At 58.7% G+C, this 15,896-nt stretch overlaps 3 protein-coding genes across 3 annotated transcripts; 1 reads left to right on the forward strand and 2 right to left on the reverse strand.

The window, feature by feature from the left end:
- Window positions 1-26: 26 nt before the first annotated feature.
- Window positions 27-650, reverse strand: ENH_00086530 (DNA/RNA binding protein, putative; the record flags this gene model as incomplete). Its single annotated transcript, XM_013582828.1, has 1 exon — window positions 27-650. One exon carries the CDS (start codon window positions 648-650, stop codon window positions 27-29), a length of 624 nt encoding a protein of 207 aa, XP_013438282.1.
- A 3,039-nt stretch (window positions 651-3,689) lies between these two features.
- ENH_00074440 (DEAD/DEAH box helicase, putative) lies at window positions 3,690-11,180 on the reverse strand (the record flags this gene model as incomplete). The annotated part of the gene is given in 11 exon segments (XM_013582829.1): window positions 3,690-6,122; window positions 6,367-6,426; window positions 6,765-6,855; window positions 7,052-7,108; window positions 7,358-7,496; window positions 7,881-8,432; window positions 8,658-8,996; window positions 9,245-9,338; window positions 9,784-10,052; window positions 10,299-10,827; window positions 10,833-11,180. Coding segments are annotated over 11 exon segments (4,911 nt in total).
- A 730-nt stretch (window positions 11,181-11,910) lies between these two features.
- Window positions 11,911-15,586, forward strand: ENH_00074450 (succinate dehydrogenase (ubiquinone) flavoprotein subunit, mitochondrial, putative; the record flags this gene model as incomplete). Its single annotated transcript, XM_013582830.1, has 11 exons — window positions 11,911-12,067; window positions 12,194-12,286; window positions 12,535-12,632; window positions 13,515-13,574; window positions 13,749-13,794; window positions 14,017-14,092; window positions 14,345-14,418; window positions 14,646-14,759; window positions 14,982-15,101; window positions 15,306-15,458; window positions 15,522-15,586. 11 exons carry the CDS (start codon window positions 11,911-11,913, stop codon window positions 15,584-15,586), a joined length of 1,056 nt encoding a protein of 351 aa, XP_013438284.1.
- Window positions 15,587-15,896: the final 310 nt, after the last annotated feature.

Raw genomic sequence — 15,896 nt, forward strand, 5'->3', positions numbered from 1 at the left:
AAACCCTAAACCCTAAACCCTAAACCCTAAACCCTAAACCCTAAACCCTCTGCCGTGCGCACTTCGAAGAGTGTACCTGCCTCTGGGTCCAGCTGTAGTGCGTTTGGCGGCCTGTGAAGCTGGGGCGGCCTCGCATAGACCCCGCGCTGCTGCAAGCCGTACTGCTGCTGCTGCTGCTGCTGCTGCTGCTGCTGCTGCTGCTGCTGCTGCTGCTGCTGGGGGCTGTCGGAGAGGTTGAAGGAGGCCCAGTTGAGGCGGTACTTGTGCTGCTTGCCGGGGACGTACTTGCCGTTCATGTGCTCGAGAATATACTGAGCTAGGGTTTGGGAGTTAAACTCCACAAAAGCAAAACTTGGCTGTCTGCTGCTGCGGTCTCTGCAAACCCTAACCGCTAAAACAGAGTTTAAAAACTCCCAAAACATTTGCTGCCGCACGTAACCCTCGTCCACAAGGGCCCCCGCCCGGTCCAGGTCCCCCACCCACAGCGTTCTCTTTTCCCGGGGCCTCAGGGTGCTGCTGGACCTGGCTTCGTCCCCGGGGGCCCCGGGGGGCCCCCGCGGCGCCAGCGCGAGACCCACGCGCGGGAACGGCCCGGGGGCCCCCGGAGAACGCAGCCCCCGCGACGCCGCGGACAGGTAGGCGCACGACATTGGGCACTTTCGGGAGTTTTTGGATAAAATTGAAAGGCTTTTCAGGTTTTAATTGGCCAGAAAAGTTTTAAATGAAGAAAAATGAAGAAAAATGAGCTCAAATGAAGACAGACAGCCGACGCCGCCGCGGCGGAGTGTACAGACACCTCAACAGACACTCGGAAAAACCCCGCCAAAACGGGAAAACGACAAAATCAAAATTGACAAACGACAAACAATTATAATAATTCAATTTAATTCAATTTAATTCAATTTAATTCAATTTAATTCAATTCATTTTCGCAGTTCGACAATCCGGAATTACTTGTTTGATAACAGACGCAGCAGCAAAAGAAAACCTCCGCCGGCTGCCGCCGCCAGCAGGCACTCGCAGCGCCGCAGCCAGCGGCAGCTCCTCTTTGTTTATTTTTTAATTTAAAGTTGAAATTAATTCAAATAATTTAATTTAATTTTCATTTAATTTCATTTCTTCGGAGAAACAGACAAAGCCGCTCCGCAGCCCGTTCCGGTGTCTGTACACCCGGAGCCGCACTGCCACGCCGGAGCTCTTCATGCCTGCGTTGTTCTCAGCCTCGAGAGGTTCAAAAGGTCTTTTTAATTGAAAACTTTATTTAAAATTAAATTTAAATTGCATTTAAATGCAATTAAATGTACTTTTACGCATTAGAAGTTCCCATTCCCCCGATTTGCACGGCCAACGACGCCCCTGGGGAAGTGACCGCCCAGTGGACCAATGGACCACTGCGGAGTTCGGGTGTACAGCCACCCCACACAGCAGCAGAATTAAAACACTCTCCCTCACACAAAAGATCGAAGCAGCAAAAGAAACTGCCGCAGCACCAGCAGCTAGCTATAGTTAGCTCCAGCTAGCTACGGCTAGCTCCAGCTAGCTACGGACAGTTACAGCGAGCTAGAAATAGCTGCGGCGAGCTCCAGCGAGCTCCGGATAGCTACAGCTAGCTGCAGCAAGCTACGGCTAGCTGCAGCAAGCTGCAGCAAGCTGCAGCAAGCTACAGTTAGCTGCGGCAAGCTGCGGCTAGCTACAGCTAGCTGCAGCAAGCTACAGCTAGCTGCAGCTAGCTGCAGTTTGTGGCGGCTAGCTAGCTGCAGCTAGCTGCAGCAAGCTACAGCTAGCTATAGCTAGCTGCAGGCGACCGTAGCCAGTCAAAGTGGTCAGCCACAAAGGCTGTCGGCGGCCTCCCACAGCCGCACCAGCTTGTGGCGGCTAGCTAGCTGCAGTCAGTGGCGGCTAGCTAGCTGTGGCTAGCTGCAGCTAGCTGCAGTTTGTGGCGGCTAGCTAGCTGCTGTTCGCTGCAGCTAGCTGCAGTTGCACCTAGCTGCAGCTAGCGGCTAGCTGCAGCTAGCGGCTAGTTGCAGCTAGCTGCAGCTAGCTGCTAGCTAGAGCTAGTCCCCTCCCAGCTGCAGCTAGCTGTGGCTAGCTGTGGCTAGCTGTAGCTAGCTGTGGCTAGCTGTGGCTAGCTGTAGCTAGCTGGCTCCCGAGCAGCAGCACTTCTGTGGCATTTTAAAGCATCAGAATTTGTCTTCTTTTGTTTCTTAGTTTCATTTTCTCTTTTTTCATTTAAAGACAAAAACCCTAAACCCTGAGGCAAGTCCTAAACCCTAGAAACGAAACCCTAAGCCCTAAATTTAAACCCCAAACCCTAGCTACTAAACCCTAAACCCTAGACACTAAACCCTAAGCCCTAGGCACTAGCCCCTTAACCCCAAGCGCAAATACTAAACCCTCAACCCCAGTAACAAGCTCTAAACCCTAAACCCTAAACCCTAAACCCTGGCACGAGCTCCCACATGCAGCGGGTGAGCAATCCTGAGCCTTAAACCCTAAACCCTAAACCCTAAAACGAACCTTAAACCCTCGCAAGGAGTCCCAAATGGGGCCCCCGGCAGCACATAGACCTTCAAAAAAAGGCCCCTCGCGGGGGCCCCTAGCGGGGGGCCCGGTTCCCCCGGGGGTTCCCCCCGGCCCAAGGGGGCCCCCAAGGGGGGCCCCCAAAGGGGCCCCCCTTGGGGGCCCCCAAGGGGGGCCCCCAATGGGGGCCCCACCTGAAGAGCCTCCAAAAAAATCACAGCCAGGACTTCCCTTAAGGGGGCCCCTTAATGGGGGCCCCCCAATAGGGGCCCCCCAAGGGGGGCCCCTATTGGGGGCTCCTGATTGGGTACCCCTCAATAGGGGCCCCTGAATAGGGCCATTTGCGGGGGGCCCCCGAGGGGGCCCCTAAAGGGGGGCCCCCAAGGGGGCCCCTAAAGGGGGGCCCCCAAGGGGGCCCCTAAAGGGGGGCCCCTTCATTGACAAATCGAGAGAAGCCAAAGAAGTTTGGAGAGCTACAATGACAGAGAGTGCAATGTCTGTCTCTAAACACAAAAAACGCGAGATTGCTGCTGCTGCTGCTGCTGCTGCTGCCGCTGCTGCTGCTGCTGCTGCCGCTGCTGCTGTTGTTGCTGCTGCTGCTGCTGCTGCTGCCGCTGCTGCTGCTGCTGCTGCCGCTGCTGCTGCTGCTGCTGCTGCTGCCGCTGCTGCTGCTGCTGCTATTGCTAAGGCCAGCAGGCAAACTAAGGCCAGCAGGCCCCCGAAGCGGCAAGTGCAACAGACTGCGCAGCAGCAGCAGGAAGAACTGCAGCAGCAGCAGCAGCAGCAACTGCGTCTGCAGCAACCTAAACCTGCAGCAGCAACAAAGCTGCTGCTAGTTATAAATGTGCGGCTGCTTTAAACAGACTTACAGGAGAACTGCAGGAGACCCACAGAAGAGCAGCAGCAGCAGCGGCTGCTGCTGCTGCAGCAGTAACTGCAGCAGCTGCAGCAGTACCTGCAACAGCTGCAGTACCTGCAGCAGCAGAAGCTGCAGCAGCAGAAGCTGCAGCAGCAGAAGCTGCAGCAGCAGCAAAAATACACACCCCCATAAGTGACGCTTTAATTGCTCCTTTGGAGGAGCAGTGCAGACTGGTGAGTCGGTTGCAGCAGCAGCAGCAGCAGCAGCAGCTGCTGCTGCTGCTGCTGCTGTGCTTCCTGGCCCTGCTGGCTCACAGCTGCTGCTGCATTCTGCTGCTGCTGCTGCCAATCCCGCGGCTGCTTTGCTGCTGCACGAAAATGTACCAACGAGCTGCTTCGTGCAGCGAAAAAGAAGGCAGCGGCTGCGGGGGCCCGTGAGCTTTTGCTGCTGGGCAAGCAGCAGCAGCAGCAGCAGCAGCAGCAGCAGCAGCAGCAGCACGCTCTAGAGCCAGCAGCAGCCGCGGCAGCTGCAGGGCGGGGAGAGCCAAGACGAAGTGCTGCGGCGCGTCTGCGCGTGCTGCCAAGTGCTGCAGCAGCAGCTGCTGCTGCAGCTGCTGCAGCTGCTGCTGCAGCTGCTGCTGCTGCTGCTGCTTGACGTCTTGCTGCTGCCGCCGGTGGCGCTCCCACAGCTTCTGTATCTCGCGCTCGTGCTGCGTCAGTTGCTGCTTAAGCTGCTGCCAGCTGCAGTTTTGCTGCTGCTGCTGCTGCAGCTCCCGCTGCTGCTTGCGCTGCAGCTCCTGCATATCCCTATTTCTGTGCTGCAGCAGCAGCTCGAGTTGCTGCTTGTGGGCGCGGAGGGTCTCCTGGGCGCTGAGCTGAGCTGCTGCTGCTGTTGCTGCGTGCTGCTGCTGCTGCTGCACCTGCTGCTGCAGCTGCTGCTGCTGCTGCGGCTGCCTCAGGTGTCTGAACAGCACAAACGCCACCGGAGACAGCGGCTCTGCCCCCTGGCTTTCGCGCCCCACAAACTGTGCTGCTGCGCAGGAGCCTGCTGCTGCTGCTGCTGCGTCTGCAGCAGCAGCAGCAGCAGCAGCAGCAGCAGGACCCGGAGAAGCAGCAGCAACCACTGCATGCAAAGCAGCCCCGTCAAGAGCTAGCTGCGGCCGCAGCACTGTCACATCTTGGAGACTGTGGGAGACGCAGAGGGACAGCAGCCGTCGAGCTTTTGCTGCTTCCCCTGCTGCTTCCTCAGCAGCAGCAGCAGCTGCTGCTGCTGTTGCTGCTGCTGCTGTTGCTGCTGCTGCTGCAGCCTCGCGGCACTCAAGCACCAAGTGCAGACAATCTGTTCCGCAGCAGCAGCTGCTGCTTCCGTCCGAGCAGCAGTGAAGAGCGCAGCGGCCCACCGCTTGCACCTGCAGAGTCATGGGCGGTTCCTGCTGCTGCTGCTGCTGCTGCTGCTGCTGCTGCTGCTGCTGCTGCCGATCCAGCTGGAGCTGCTGCAGCTTGTCCGGAAGGAAGCAGCCCAGAACAGGGATGGGCTGCAGCGGTGCTGCTGCAGCGGGGCGGTCGTCCGCTGAGACTTCCCGAGAGGCTTCTGCTGCTGCTGCAGTTGCTGCTGCTGCTGCTGCTGCTGCTGCTGCTATGGGAGTTGTGGGCAGCGCACACATGTAGGTTGCTGCTACTGCTGCTTCCTGATCGGCAGAAGCTGCCACTCCAGCTGCTGCTGCTGCTGCAGCCCCAGCAGCAGCAGCAGAATGGCAAGGCAGCGAAGACATGCGGTCCAGCGGAAAGCTTGAGTCCCGCTCTTGCTGCTGCTGCTGCTGCTGCTGCTCCTCGTGCTGCTGCTGCTGCTGCTGCTGCTGCTGCTGCTGCTGCTGATCATCCCTCGTCTGGCTTTCTGCAGACAGCCTCCTCACTGTGCGGCTGCTGCTGGGCTTGGAATGTGCTGCTGGGTTTTGCTGCTGCCTGGTCTGCTGCTGCTGTTGCTGCTGCAGCTGGGAATCCCGCTGCTGCTGGTCTTGGAGCTGCTGCTTCCACTCTTGCTGCTGCTGCTCCCATTCTTGCTGCCGGCGAGCCCATTCTCGCTGGTGCTGCTGCCACTCTTGCTGCTGCTGCTCCCGCTCTTGCTGGTGCTGCTCCCGCTTGTGCTGCTGCTGCTGCTGCTGCTGCTGCTGCTCCCGCTCGTACTCCTGCTCCTCCATCTCGTAGAGCTGCTGCTGCTGCTGCATCTGCTGCTGCAGCCTCTCCTGCCTGCGCAGCTCCATTTCGTGCTGCTGCCTCTTCAAGTGCATCTCGGCCACGAGTTGCTGCTGCATGCGCTGGTGGACATCGTCCCAGCTTTCGGGCTGCTGCTGCTGCTGCTGCAGCTGCTCTATGTCCCGCAGCAGCAGCTGCTGCTGCTGCGGAGTCAGCTGCTGCTCCTCCTCGTCGCTCTCGCTGCTGGGGCGCAGCAGCACGAGGCGCTGCTGCTGCTGCTGCTGCGGCGAGCCCACGGGGCGGCGCGCGGGCGCGCCGGCGGGCGCAGCAGCAGCAGCAGCAGCAGCAGCAGCAGCACGCAGCCGCCGCCCCTCCGGCAGCAGCGCCTCCTGCAGCAACTCTATGTGGTGCAGTGCATGCAGTGTTATCCCGTAGCTAGCTGCTATATATCTGTAGCTAGCTGCTTCATCTGCTGCAGCAAGAGACAAGCAAACCCCCCAGCTGCCGAAGCGCCCCGCGCGGCCCCCCCGGTGCAAAAAGGTCTCCTTGTCCTGCGCAGCAGCAGCAGCAGCAGCAGCAGCAGCAGCAGCAGCGGCGGCAGCAGCAGCGGAAGCGGCGGTGAGAGCGAGGCGCGAGAAGCTCATGCAGCTAGAAGCAGACACGGCAGCTGCAGCAGCAGCAGCAAGCGCAGAGCCGCTGCTAGCAGCAGCAGCAGCAGCAGCAATAACAACAGCAGCAGCAGCAGCAATAACAACAACAGCAGCAGCAGCAACAGCAGCAGCAGCAGCAGCGAACCATGGGCAGGTTGAAATTGATGACGAAGTCCACGCCAACTGCGTCGATTCCGCGGCTCATCTGAAACAAAACCCAAACCCTAAACCCTAAACCCTAAACCCTAAACCCTAGCCTGAATCCCAGAACCTCATCCTAAACCCTAAATCCTAAACTCTAAAGTTCAAAACCTAAAGCCTTAACCTTAATATAAGCTAAACCCTGAAGCCTAAACCCTAAACCCTAAACCCTAAACCCTAGTCGAACACAGTTTTGCCCACGACACGTTGAAACGAGTTAGTCTGGCAGAACTCAAGTCGGAAACTCAAAACCCTAAACCCTAAACCCTAGAGACTAAACCCTAAACCCTAAACCCTAAACCCTAAACCCTAAACCCTAAACCCTAAACCCTAAACCCTCACCAGGTCGGAACAGACCATGACCCTGCACTCAAACCTCTTGAGGGCTGCCACGCGTTTGTTCCGTTCGCTCTGAGGCAGTCTGCCGCTGAAGCCGCAGCAGCACAATTAGGGTTTAGGGTTTAGGGTTTAGGGTTTAGGGTTTGAGGTGGCAGAGGTCCCCGCCGCCGCAAGCCCCCACCCTTCACACCCAAAACCCGAAGTCCTGAAGCCCAAACCCTAAACCCTTAACCCTAAACCCTAAACCCTAAACCCTAAACCCTAAACCCTAAACCCTCCTCGGCCCTCACCTCGTGTACACGGCAGTAATGCCGAGGCGCCGGAGGCTCTGAGCCACATGAGTTCCGCTGCAGCAACATAGGCGCAGATCTCAAACCCTAAACCCTAAACCCTAAACCCTAAACCCTAAACCCTAAACCCTAAACGCTGGCGGGCAGTCAGGGTTTAGGGTTTCGTGCTGCGGAGCGAGACTGCAGCAGCAGCGCCTAGGAACTAGGGTTTAGGGTTTGTTGCTCCGCGTCGCGGACTGTTGCGTCCAAGGACTCCTTGCTGAGGGTTTAGGGTTTAGGGTTTAGGGTTTAGGGTTTAGGGTTTACACGACGGGCTCATTGACGAAAACCACAGCTTGTCTGAAGTATATGCGGCTCATTGCATGCAGCAGCAGCTGCAGCTTCAGCCCCAAAGTGCGCAGCCCCGAGTTCTCCAGTGGCAGCTCCATTAGCCCATATATTATCCCTGCAGCAGCAGCAGCAGCAGCAGCAGCAGCAGCAGCAGTGGCATGGGTGAGACAAGCTGCAGCAGCAGCAGCAGTAATGGCAGAGGTGAGACGAGCTGCAGCAGCAGCAGCGAGACGAGCTGCACACGGAGCAGCAGCAGCAGCAGAAACAAGACCAGCCGCAGTAGTTGCAGCGGCAGCAGCAGCAGCAGGACACGCTGCAGCAGTGTCAGCAGCAGCAGCAGCAGCAGAAACAAGACCTGCAGCAGCAGCAGCAGCTCTGCGCGCGAGAAAACGTGGCCCGCAGCGCAGTGACCACCGCAGCAGCAACAGCAGCACGAGCAACAGCAGCAGCAGCAGCAGCAGCAGCAGCAGCAGCAGCAGCAGCAGCAGCAGCAGCAGACCTGAGGGGACCGGGGGCGGCAAAGCAGCATCGGCCATCCGCTGCTGCTGCAGCTTCAGCAGCGCCTCCCGCTGAGCAGCAGCAGCAGCTTCTGCTTCGAGAGACTCCAGCGCTGAAAGTTCTTCTGCGTCTCTGCTGCTGTCGCTGCTGCTGCTGCTGCTGCTGCTGCTGCTGTCGTCGCTCTCCTGGCCGCCCGCGGGCTCGCAGCTAGCCCCGCCCGCCGCGCCGCTGCTGCTGCTGCTGCTGCTGCTGCTGCTGCTGCTGCTGCTGCTGCTGCTGATGTCTGGGCTCGGGCTGGGCGCAAAGCGCACGCGGGAAGAGCAAAGAAACACCCGGCGGATCTCCCTTGGCTGCGTCTGCTGCTGCGCCTCTCCCTGCTGCTGCTGCTGCTGCTGCTGCTGCTGCTGCTGCTGCTGCTCATCAGCAGCAGCAGCAACGAGCCTCTCCGAGCCCTGCAGCAAATCGTTCTCAAGGTAGTGCAGCAGCTGCGGGGCAAATGTTGCTGAGTATGCAGTTAGCTGCGCTCGCGGCCGCAGCACCCTTTCCAGGATCTCTCTGCACACAGCAGCAGCAGCAGCAGCAGCAGCAGCAGCAGCAGCAGCAGCAACTGCAAGAAACGTGCCTGGGTCGCGGTTTTCGGTGCTGATGCAGCAGCAAAACCCAAACCTATGGGCTGGCAGCAGCGCCAACATCAGCCATGCAGCAGCTGCAGCAAAAAACGAGCCGCGACTGCAGCAGCAGCAGCAGCAGCAGCAGCAGCAGCAGCAGCAGCACTGACTTGGTTTGCGCTCTGAAAAAGTTGTGCAGCAGCAGATCGGCCTCATCCAGAATAACAAGGCGAAGCTGCTGCTGCAGCTGCTGCTGCAGCGAAACGTTGCTGCAGCTGCAGAGTGCTGCTGCTGCTGTTGCTGCTGCTTGGGCGCTGGCAGCAAAGAGCGCGGCGTTCTCTGCGTTCTGCTGCGCCGTCTCAGCAGCAGCAGCAGCAGCAGCAGCAGCGTCCTCCGCTGCAGCAGCAGCAGACTCCCCTGCTGCTGCTGCATTTGCTGCTGCTGCTTCTGCTGTTGCTTTTGCTGCTTCCGCCACTCTCTTCGACTGGGCGCAAAGACAGCGGCCGCGCCTGCGCTGCTTGCGGAGGTTCAGCAGCAGCAGCAAACGCCCTGCAGCAGCAGCAGCAGCAGCAGCAGCAGCAGCAGCAGCAGCAGCAGTGGCAGCAGCAGGAGCAGCAGCAAAAGCAGCGACAGCAATAGCTGCAGCTCGTGGTGTCTGTTTTTGAAGTGAGCAGCAACGCCGGAAGCACTTTCGCGCTGGCCTCCTCAGTGCTAGGGTTTAGGGTTTAGGGTTTAGGGTTTAGGGTTTAGGGTTTACCGGGAGTCGCAACAATGATTTGAGGCCTCTTCGCGAGCTCGTGGACGGAGACATTTGTGGAGACACCTCCAAGTAAGCAGGAGACAGTCACGTGCTGCAGCAGCAGCAGCAGCAGCAGCAAAAGCAGCAGCAAAAGGCAGCAGCAGCAGCAACAGCAGGCAGCAACAGCAGCAGCAGCAGCAGCAGCACGCGTAATGAAGTGAAAGGCAGCTTTCTTTAAAAACCCAAAGATAGGAAAGAAGACAAAACAGACACAAACGACAACAACCTCAAACCCTAAACCCTAAACCCCAAACCCCAAACCCCAAACCCCAAACCCTAAACCCTAAACCCCAAACCCTAAACCCCAAACCCCAAACCCCAAACCCTAAACCCCAAACCCCAAACCCCAAACCCCAAACCCTAAACCCTTAACCCTAAACCCTGAACCCTAAATCCTAAATCTTGAAGACATAACGCAGCAGCAAAACAGCCAGGACCTGGGGTTTAGGGTTTAAAGTGTAGGGTTTAGGGTTTAGGGTTTAGGGTTTAGGGTTTACAAACTGCAAAATGTGGGACCCAAGCCCCTGGATTTCGCTGCAGGTCTGGGCGGCGAGCTCTCGAGAGGGAGCGATGGCGAGAGCGAAGCCGAAGAAGCTTCCTGCTGCTGCTGCTGCTGCTGCTGCTGCTGCTGCTGCTGCTGGGGGCGCTGCTGCTGCTGCTGCTGCTGCTGGCGCTTCAGTTGTTGCTGCTATCAGCAGCAGCTGCAGCGCATGCAAAGCAAATGCCACTGTCTTCCCCGTGCCTGACTTGGCCTGCACCACTGCGTCTGCGAGCAGCAAGCACACAAACCCTAAACCCTAAACCCTAAACCCTAAACCCTAAACCCTAAACCCTAAACCCTAGACCTAGAAGGAGCTGCGTTGCCCCCGACCGCTCCACCAGAACTGGGGTTTAGGGTTTGGGGAGAGCTCGTGGCTCTGTGCCGAGAGCGTCTGCTGCGGCTGCGGCTGCGGGCCCAGGCCCCAGGGTTTAGGGTTTAGGGTTTAGGGTTTAGGGTTTAGGGTTTGCAGACCGTGCCCCGCGAGGGTCACTGGCAGCGCAGCAGCCTGCACTGGAGTGGGGTAGTGAAAACCCTCAGCTGCGAGGGCTTTGAGAAGGGGAGGAAGAATTCCAAGATCTCGGAAAGTGACGAGGGGTTTTGCTGCTGCTGCTGCTGCTGCTGCTGCTGCTGCAGTCTGGTTTGCTGCTGCAGCCATCACTGCAGCAAACGGCTCCGCCGCCTCCGGGGGCAGCGCCCCCGGGCCCGCAGGCAGCAGCGCCCCTATTAGTGCTGCTGCTGCTGTTGTTGCTGCTGCTCCTCCTTTTGCTGCTGCTGCTGCTTCCCAGGCGGAGAACTGCTGCGGCTGCTGCTGCACATCTGCGGACCTTTCGAGCAAGTTGCTGCTGCGCTGCGCTGCTGCTGCTGCTGCTGCTGCTTCCGGGCCCTCCGGCATGTGCTGCAGCAGCAGCCGGTACTCCCCCGTCTGGGACCCTGCTGCTGCTGCTGCTGCTGCTGCTCCCTGCTGCAGCTGCTGCTGCAGGAACTCAGCAGCAGCAGCAGCACTCAGGTCGTAAAAGGAGCTCGCATCGTCGTAATCCTCCGGCCCAAACTCTTCCTCTGCTGCTGCTGCTGCTGCGTCTTCCTCTGCTGCTGCTGCTGCTGCTGCCCTGCTGCTGCTGCCTCTGCTGCTGCTGCCTCTGCTGCTGCTGCCTCTGCTGCTGCTGCCTCTGCTGCTGCTGCCTCTGCTGCTGCTGCCTCTTCTGCTGCTGCCTCTTCTGCTGCTGCCTCTGCTGCTGCTGCCTCTGCCTCTGCTGCTACTGCTGCTGCAGATGCTGCTGCTGCGGCGCCGTCTGATGCTGCGGCATTCTGCGCACCCTCGGGGCCGCCCTCAGGCCCCTCATTTGCTGCATGCATTGCCTTCTGCTGCTGCTATCCTTGCTGCTGCTGCTGCTGCTGTTATTGCCTCTGGGGCTTCTAGCGCTACTGCTGTTCCTGCTGCTGCTGCTGCTGCAGCGGCTGTTGCTGCCTTCAGACCTACACATAGAGCGTGGGGGCCCCCAAGGGAAGCAAAGAGAGAAATTCCACCTTTTTAAAAGGAAAAAGAAGCAATCCCGTGGAAGACAAAGTTGCTGCTGCTGCTGCTGCTGCTGTTGCTGCTGCTGCTGCTGCTGCTGCGGCTGCTGGTCCTGCTGGGCTCCAGATATACCCCACAAGGCGTCACACGCGTTTATTGAAAGGCCAATAGAGACTATTTTTCAAAATAAATGTCGAGAAGTATTAAAAGACAACAAAAAATCTAAAGAAGGCTCAGCAGCAGCTGCTGCCGTTGCTGCTATTGCTGCGCCGAGAGTCCGCTCCCAGCAGCAGCAGCAGCAGCAGCAGCAGAAGCCGTCTGTAGACCCGCTGCATGCAGCGGCTGCTGCAGCAGCAACGCCAGCAGCAAGCTGCAGGGATTTTATTTTTAAGGCACACGAAGTCGGAATATTCTTATTGGTGAACGCGACAGCAGCAGCAGCCGCAGCAGCCGCAGCAGCAGCAGCAGCAGCAGCAGCAGCAGCAGCTCTCGTTGTTCGCCCCCGTTGATGCTGCTGTGTGGATTGCCCTCCTCCTTTTAAGCCTTTCTGCTGCTGCTCTTGCTGCTGCAATGATGATTGCAGCGTCGTTCCAGAGGCACCTGTCAAGCCGCCTTGCTGCTGCTGCTGCCTACAGCAGCAGCAGCAGCAGCAGCAGCAGCAGTCATCACATCGCCTGTTTCTCCTCAGCCGCTGCTGCAGCAGCAGGACCGACTGTTTCAAAAATTGGTGGGTGCAGCATGGAGCACATGGGCTTGTGAAGGCTGCCTTCAGCAGCAGCAGCAGCTGCTGCTGCTGCTGCAGCTGATGTTTTTGCTGCTGCTGCTGCTGCTGCTGCTGCTGCTGCTGCTGCAGGAGGATATGAGGTGAAGACCCACACCTTCGACGCCGTCGTTGTGGGCGCTGGGGGCGCCGGCCTGCGCGCGGCATTTGGGGAGGCTTCCCAAGGTGACCTTAAACCCTAAACCCTAAACCCTAAACCCTAAACCCTAAACCCTAGCCGCGCAGCCTAGAGTAAACCCTACACGGAAGCGCCTGCTGCAGCAGCGCGCTGAAACGCTTCTTTGAGATTACTGCTGCTTCGGGATGTAGGAGAAGCTGCTGCTGCTACTGCTGCTGCTCTGCCTGGGGCCATGCTGCTGCTACAACTGCTGCTGCTGCTGCTGCTGCTGCTGCTGCTGCTGCTGCTGCTGCAGGGCTGCGGACTGCATGCATCAGCAAACTATTCCCCACTCGCTCCCACACGGTGGCGGCCCAGGGCGGCATCAACGCTGCCCTCGGCAACATGTGTGAGGTGGGCCAGCTACCCCAGCTAGCTAGCCAGCTAGCTAGCTAGCTAGCTAGCCAGCTAGCCAGCTAGCCAGCTAGCTAGTTAGACAGCTAGCCAGCTAGCTAGCTAGACAGCTAGCTAGCTAGCCAGCTGGCCAGCTAGCCAGCCAGCTAGCTAGCTAGCTAGCTAGCTAGCTAGCCCTCAGCTAGCTAGCCCTCAGCTAGCTAGCTAGCTAGCTAGTCTGCAGCTAGCTCGCTAGCTGGCTGTGGGCTAGCTAGCTGGGTAGCTAACCGGCTAGCTAGCCAGGTGGCCAACTAGCTAGCCAGTCCACAGCTAGAAACATAGCTAGCCACCTAACTAGCCAGCTAGCCAGCTAGCTAGCCGGCTGGCTTATTAGATAGCTAGCCAAATAACTAGCCAGCTGGGTAGTCAGCTAGCTAGCTAGCTAGCCAGCTAGCTAGCTAGCTGGCTAGCCGGTTAGCTAGCTAGCTCTGTGGCCAGCTAGCTGCTGAACGGCTAGCTAGCTAGCAAGCTAGCTGCCTGTTGTGCGCGCTAAAGTTGGCTGGCTAGCCAGGCAGCGCACCAGCAGGCTAGCTAGCTTTTGGGCTCTGTAGCAGCAGCAGCTGGCAGCAGCAGCAGCTGGCAGCAGCAGCAGCAGCTGGCAGCAGCAGCAGCTGGCAGCTGCAGCAGCTAGCAGCAGCAGCAGCTAGCAGCAGCAGCACAAGCTAACAGGCAGCAGCTGGCTAGCGAGGGCGCAGCAAACAGTGTCTAGACTCACAAGCCCATACGATACAAGTTTTAACGGAGTGCCCTGAAGTCTGTGTCTAAATTTAGGTGGGGGTTTAGGGTTTAGGGTTTAGGGTTTAGGGTTTAGGGTTTAGGGTTTGGTGGCTGCTGCGTGCGCAGGACGACTGGCGGTGGCATGCCTTCGACACTGTGAAGGGCTCGGACTGGCTGGGAGACCAGGTAAGCGCGGAGTGGTGGCTTAGGGTTTAGGGTTTAGGGTTTAGGGTTTAGGGTTTAGGGTTTAGGGTTTAGGGTTTGCGCAGGTACGGGCGGGCCTACCAAAGCTGCACTTCTGCACACACCTGCACTGGAGACGGAGGGGCGATGGCCGCGAGGGCCGGCGTGGCTTTGCAGGACTTGGAGTTTGTTCAGTTCCACCCCACTGGCATTTTCCCCGCGGGTCCAAACCCTAAACCCTAAACCCTAAACCCTAAACCCTAAACCCTAGCCCTAGGTGGAGGGCCGCGGCGAGCGCCGCAGCAGCGCCCCGCGGCGGCCGCGGCAGCTGCGGCGCCCCAGAACGCTTTGCAGGGCTCTGCAGCCGCAGAGGGTTGGGACTTGCTGCTAGGGTTTAGGGTTTAGGGTTTAGGGTTTAGGGTTTAGGGTTTGCGCCTGTGAACAGGCTGCCTGATTACCGAGGGCTGCAGAGGAGAAGGAGGCATCCTTCGCAACAGCGAGGGAGAAGCCTTTATGGCTCGGTGAGGCCAGAACCAGGCCTAGGGTTTAGGGTTTAGGGTTTAGGGTTTAGGGTTTGAGGTCTAGGGTTTAGGGTTTAGGGTTCAGTAGCGTTGCTGGGGCGTGGGAATGTTCGGTGTCGCTCAAGCTCGCAGAAGCACCTTCAGCCATCACAGCAGAGTCTGGGGCTAGAGAATTAGGGTTTAGGGTTTAGGGTTTAGGGTTTAGGGTTTAGGGTTTAGGGTTTAGGGTTTAGGGTTTGGGGTTGGGTGCAGTTACGCTCCGACGGCAAAGGACTTGGCTAGTCGAGACGTGGTCTCGCGCTCGATGACGATAGAAATCCGCGAAGGTATTGAAGTGCCAAACCCTAAACCCTAAACCCTAAACCCTAAACCCTAGGCAGTTTCTTCTGTTTGTCTGAAAGCGCTAGAAAGACCGCCAGTGGGGAGTTCGTCTCGTGGCTGTTCCCGCGCGTGTCCAGTCTTCGCCGCAGCCGCTAGGGTTTAGCGTCAGCGCGATGGTCTAGGGTTTAGGGTTTAGGGTTTAGGGTTTAGGGTTTAGGGTTTGTGGTCCCAGGGCGCGGCTGCGGGCCCCGCAAAGACCACTGCCACCTCGACCTCACTCACCTCGACCCCGAAACCCTCCATTCGCGGCTGCCGGGCATTACCGAAACAGCCAAGATCTTTGCAGGTCCCCAAACCCTAAACCCTAAACCCTAAACCCTAAACTCTAAACCCTCTCCACGCGTCAGCGGCGCGGCCCTGCTGGCCGCGCACCAACATCTGCAGCACCAGCTGCTGCAGCACCAGCTGCCGCAGCACCATCCGCTGCAGCAGCAGCAGCTGCTGCTGCTGCTGCTGCAGCTGCTGCTGCTGCTGCAGCAGGCAGCAGGGAACTTGGTGTTTGCTGCAGGAGTGGATGTGACGAAGCAGCCAATTCCAGTGCTGCCAACAGTGCATTATAACATGGGGGGAATTCCCACAAACTGGCGCTCAGAAGTCATTCACTGCGTCAAGGGCAAGGGCCGCATGGGTGGGTTTAGGGTTTAGGGTTTAGGGTTTAGGGTTTAGGGTTTAGGGTTTGGGGGGTTGGGGGGGCGGCCCGAGGGTGTAGAGGCTGGGCGGTGGGGCTTGGGGCGGGGCTTTCGGGTCCAACATTCAAGGTGCAGCGTCTAGGGTTTAGGGTTTTCGGTTTAGGGTTTAGGGTTTAGGGTTTAGGGTTTAGGGTTTGCTGCAGCGGAAGAGTGCGTGTTGGAGGGCCTCTACGCAGCAGGCGAAGCTGCATGCGCTTCTGTTCACGGGGCCAACAGACTGGGGGCCAATTCGCTGCTGGACTTGGTGGTTTTTGGCAAACAAGCTGCTGATGTTATTTCGGAAAAAGTCAAAAAGTGTGCGTCGAGGGTTTAGGGTTTAGGGTTTAGGGTTTAGGGTTTAGGGTTTGGGGTTTCGGCAGGCGCTGCGCCCAGGCGCCTGCGGCGGAGGGAACGACAGCAGCGCCGCACAGGCGACGCGCGCTAGCCACAGCAGCAGCAGCAGCAGCAGCAACGCCAGCAGCAGCAGCAGCAGCAGCAGCAGCAGCAGCAGCAGCAGCAGCAGCAGCAGCAGTGCTTGTCTTGTGTTGTCTCCGCAGCAAACCCTAAACCCTCGCTGCGCCCCGACGCCGGAGAAGAGACTCTGGCGCGACTTGACAAAATTAAAAACAACAACGGCAGCCACACAGCAGCAGAAATCAGAGAGCGGATGCAAAAGGTCTGCTGCTGCTGCTGCTGCTGCTGCTGCTGCTGCTGCTCCTGCTCCTGCTCCTGCTCCTGCTCCTGCTCCTGCTCCT

This window comes from Eimeria necatrix, genomic scaffold, assembly GCF_000499385.1.
Source record: "Eimeria necatrix Houghton genomic scaffold, Enh_scaff756, whole genome shotgun sequence".
NCBI classification, from domain to species: domain Eukaryota; phylum Apicomplexa; class Conoidasida; order Eucoccidiorida; family Eimeriidae; genus Eimeria; species Eimeria necatrix.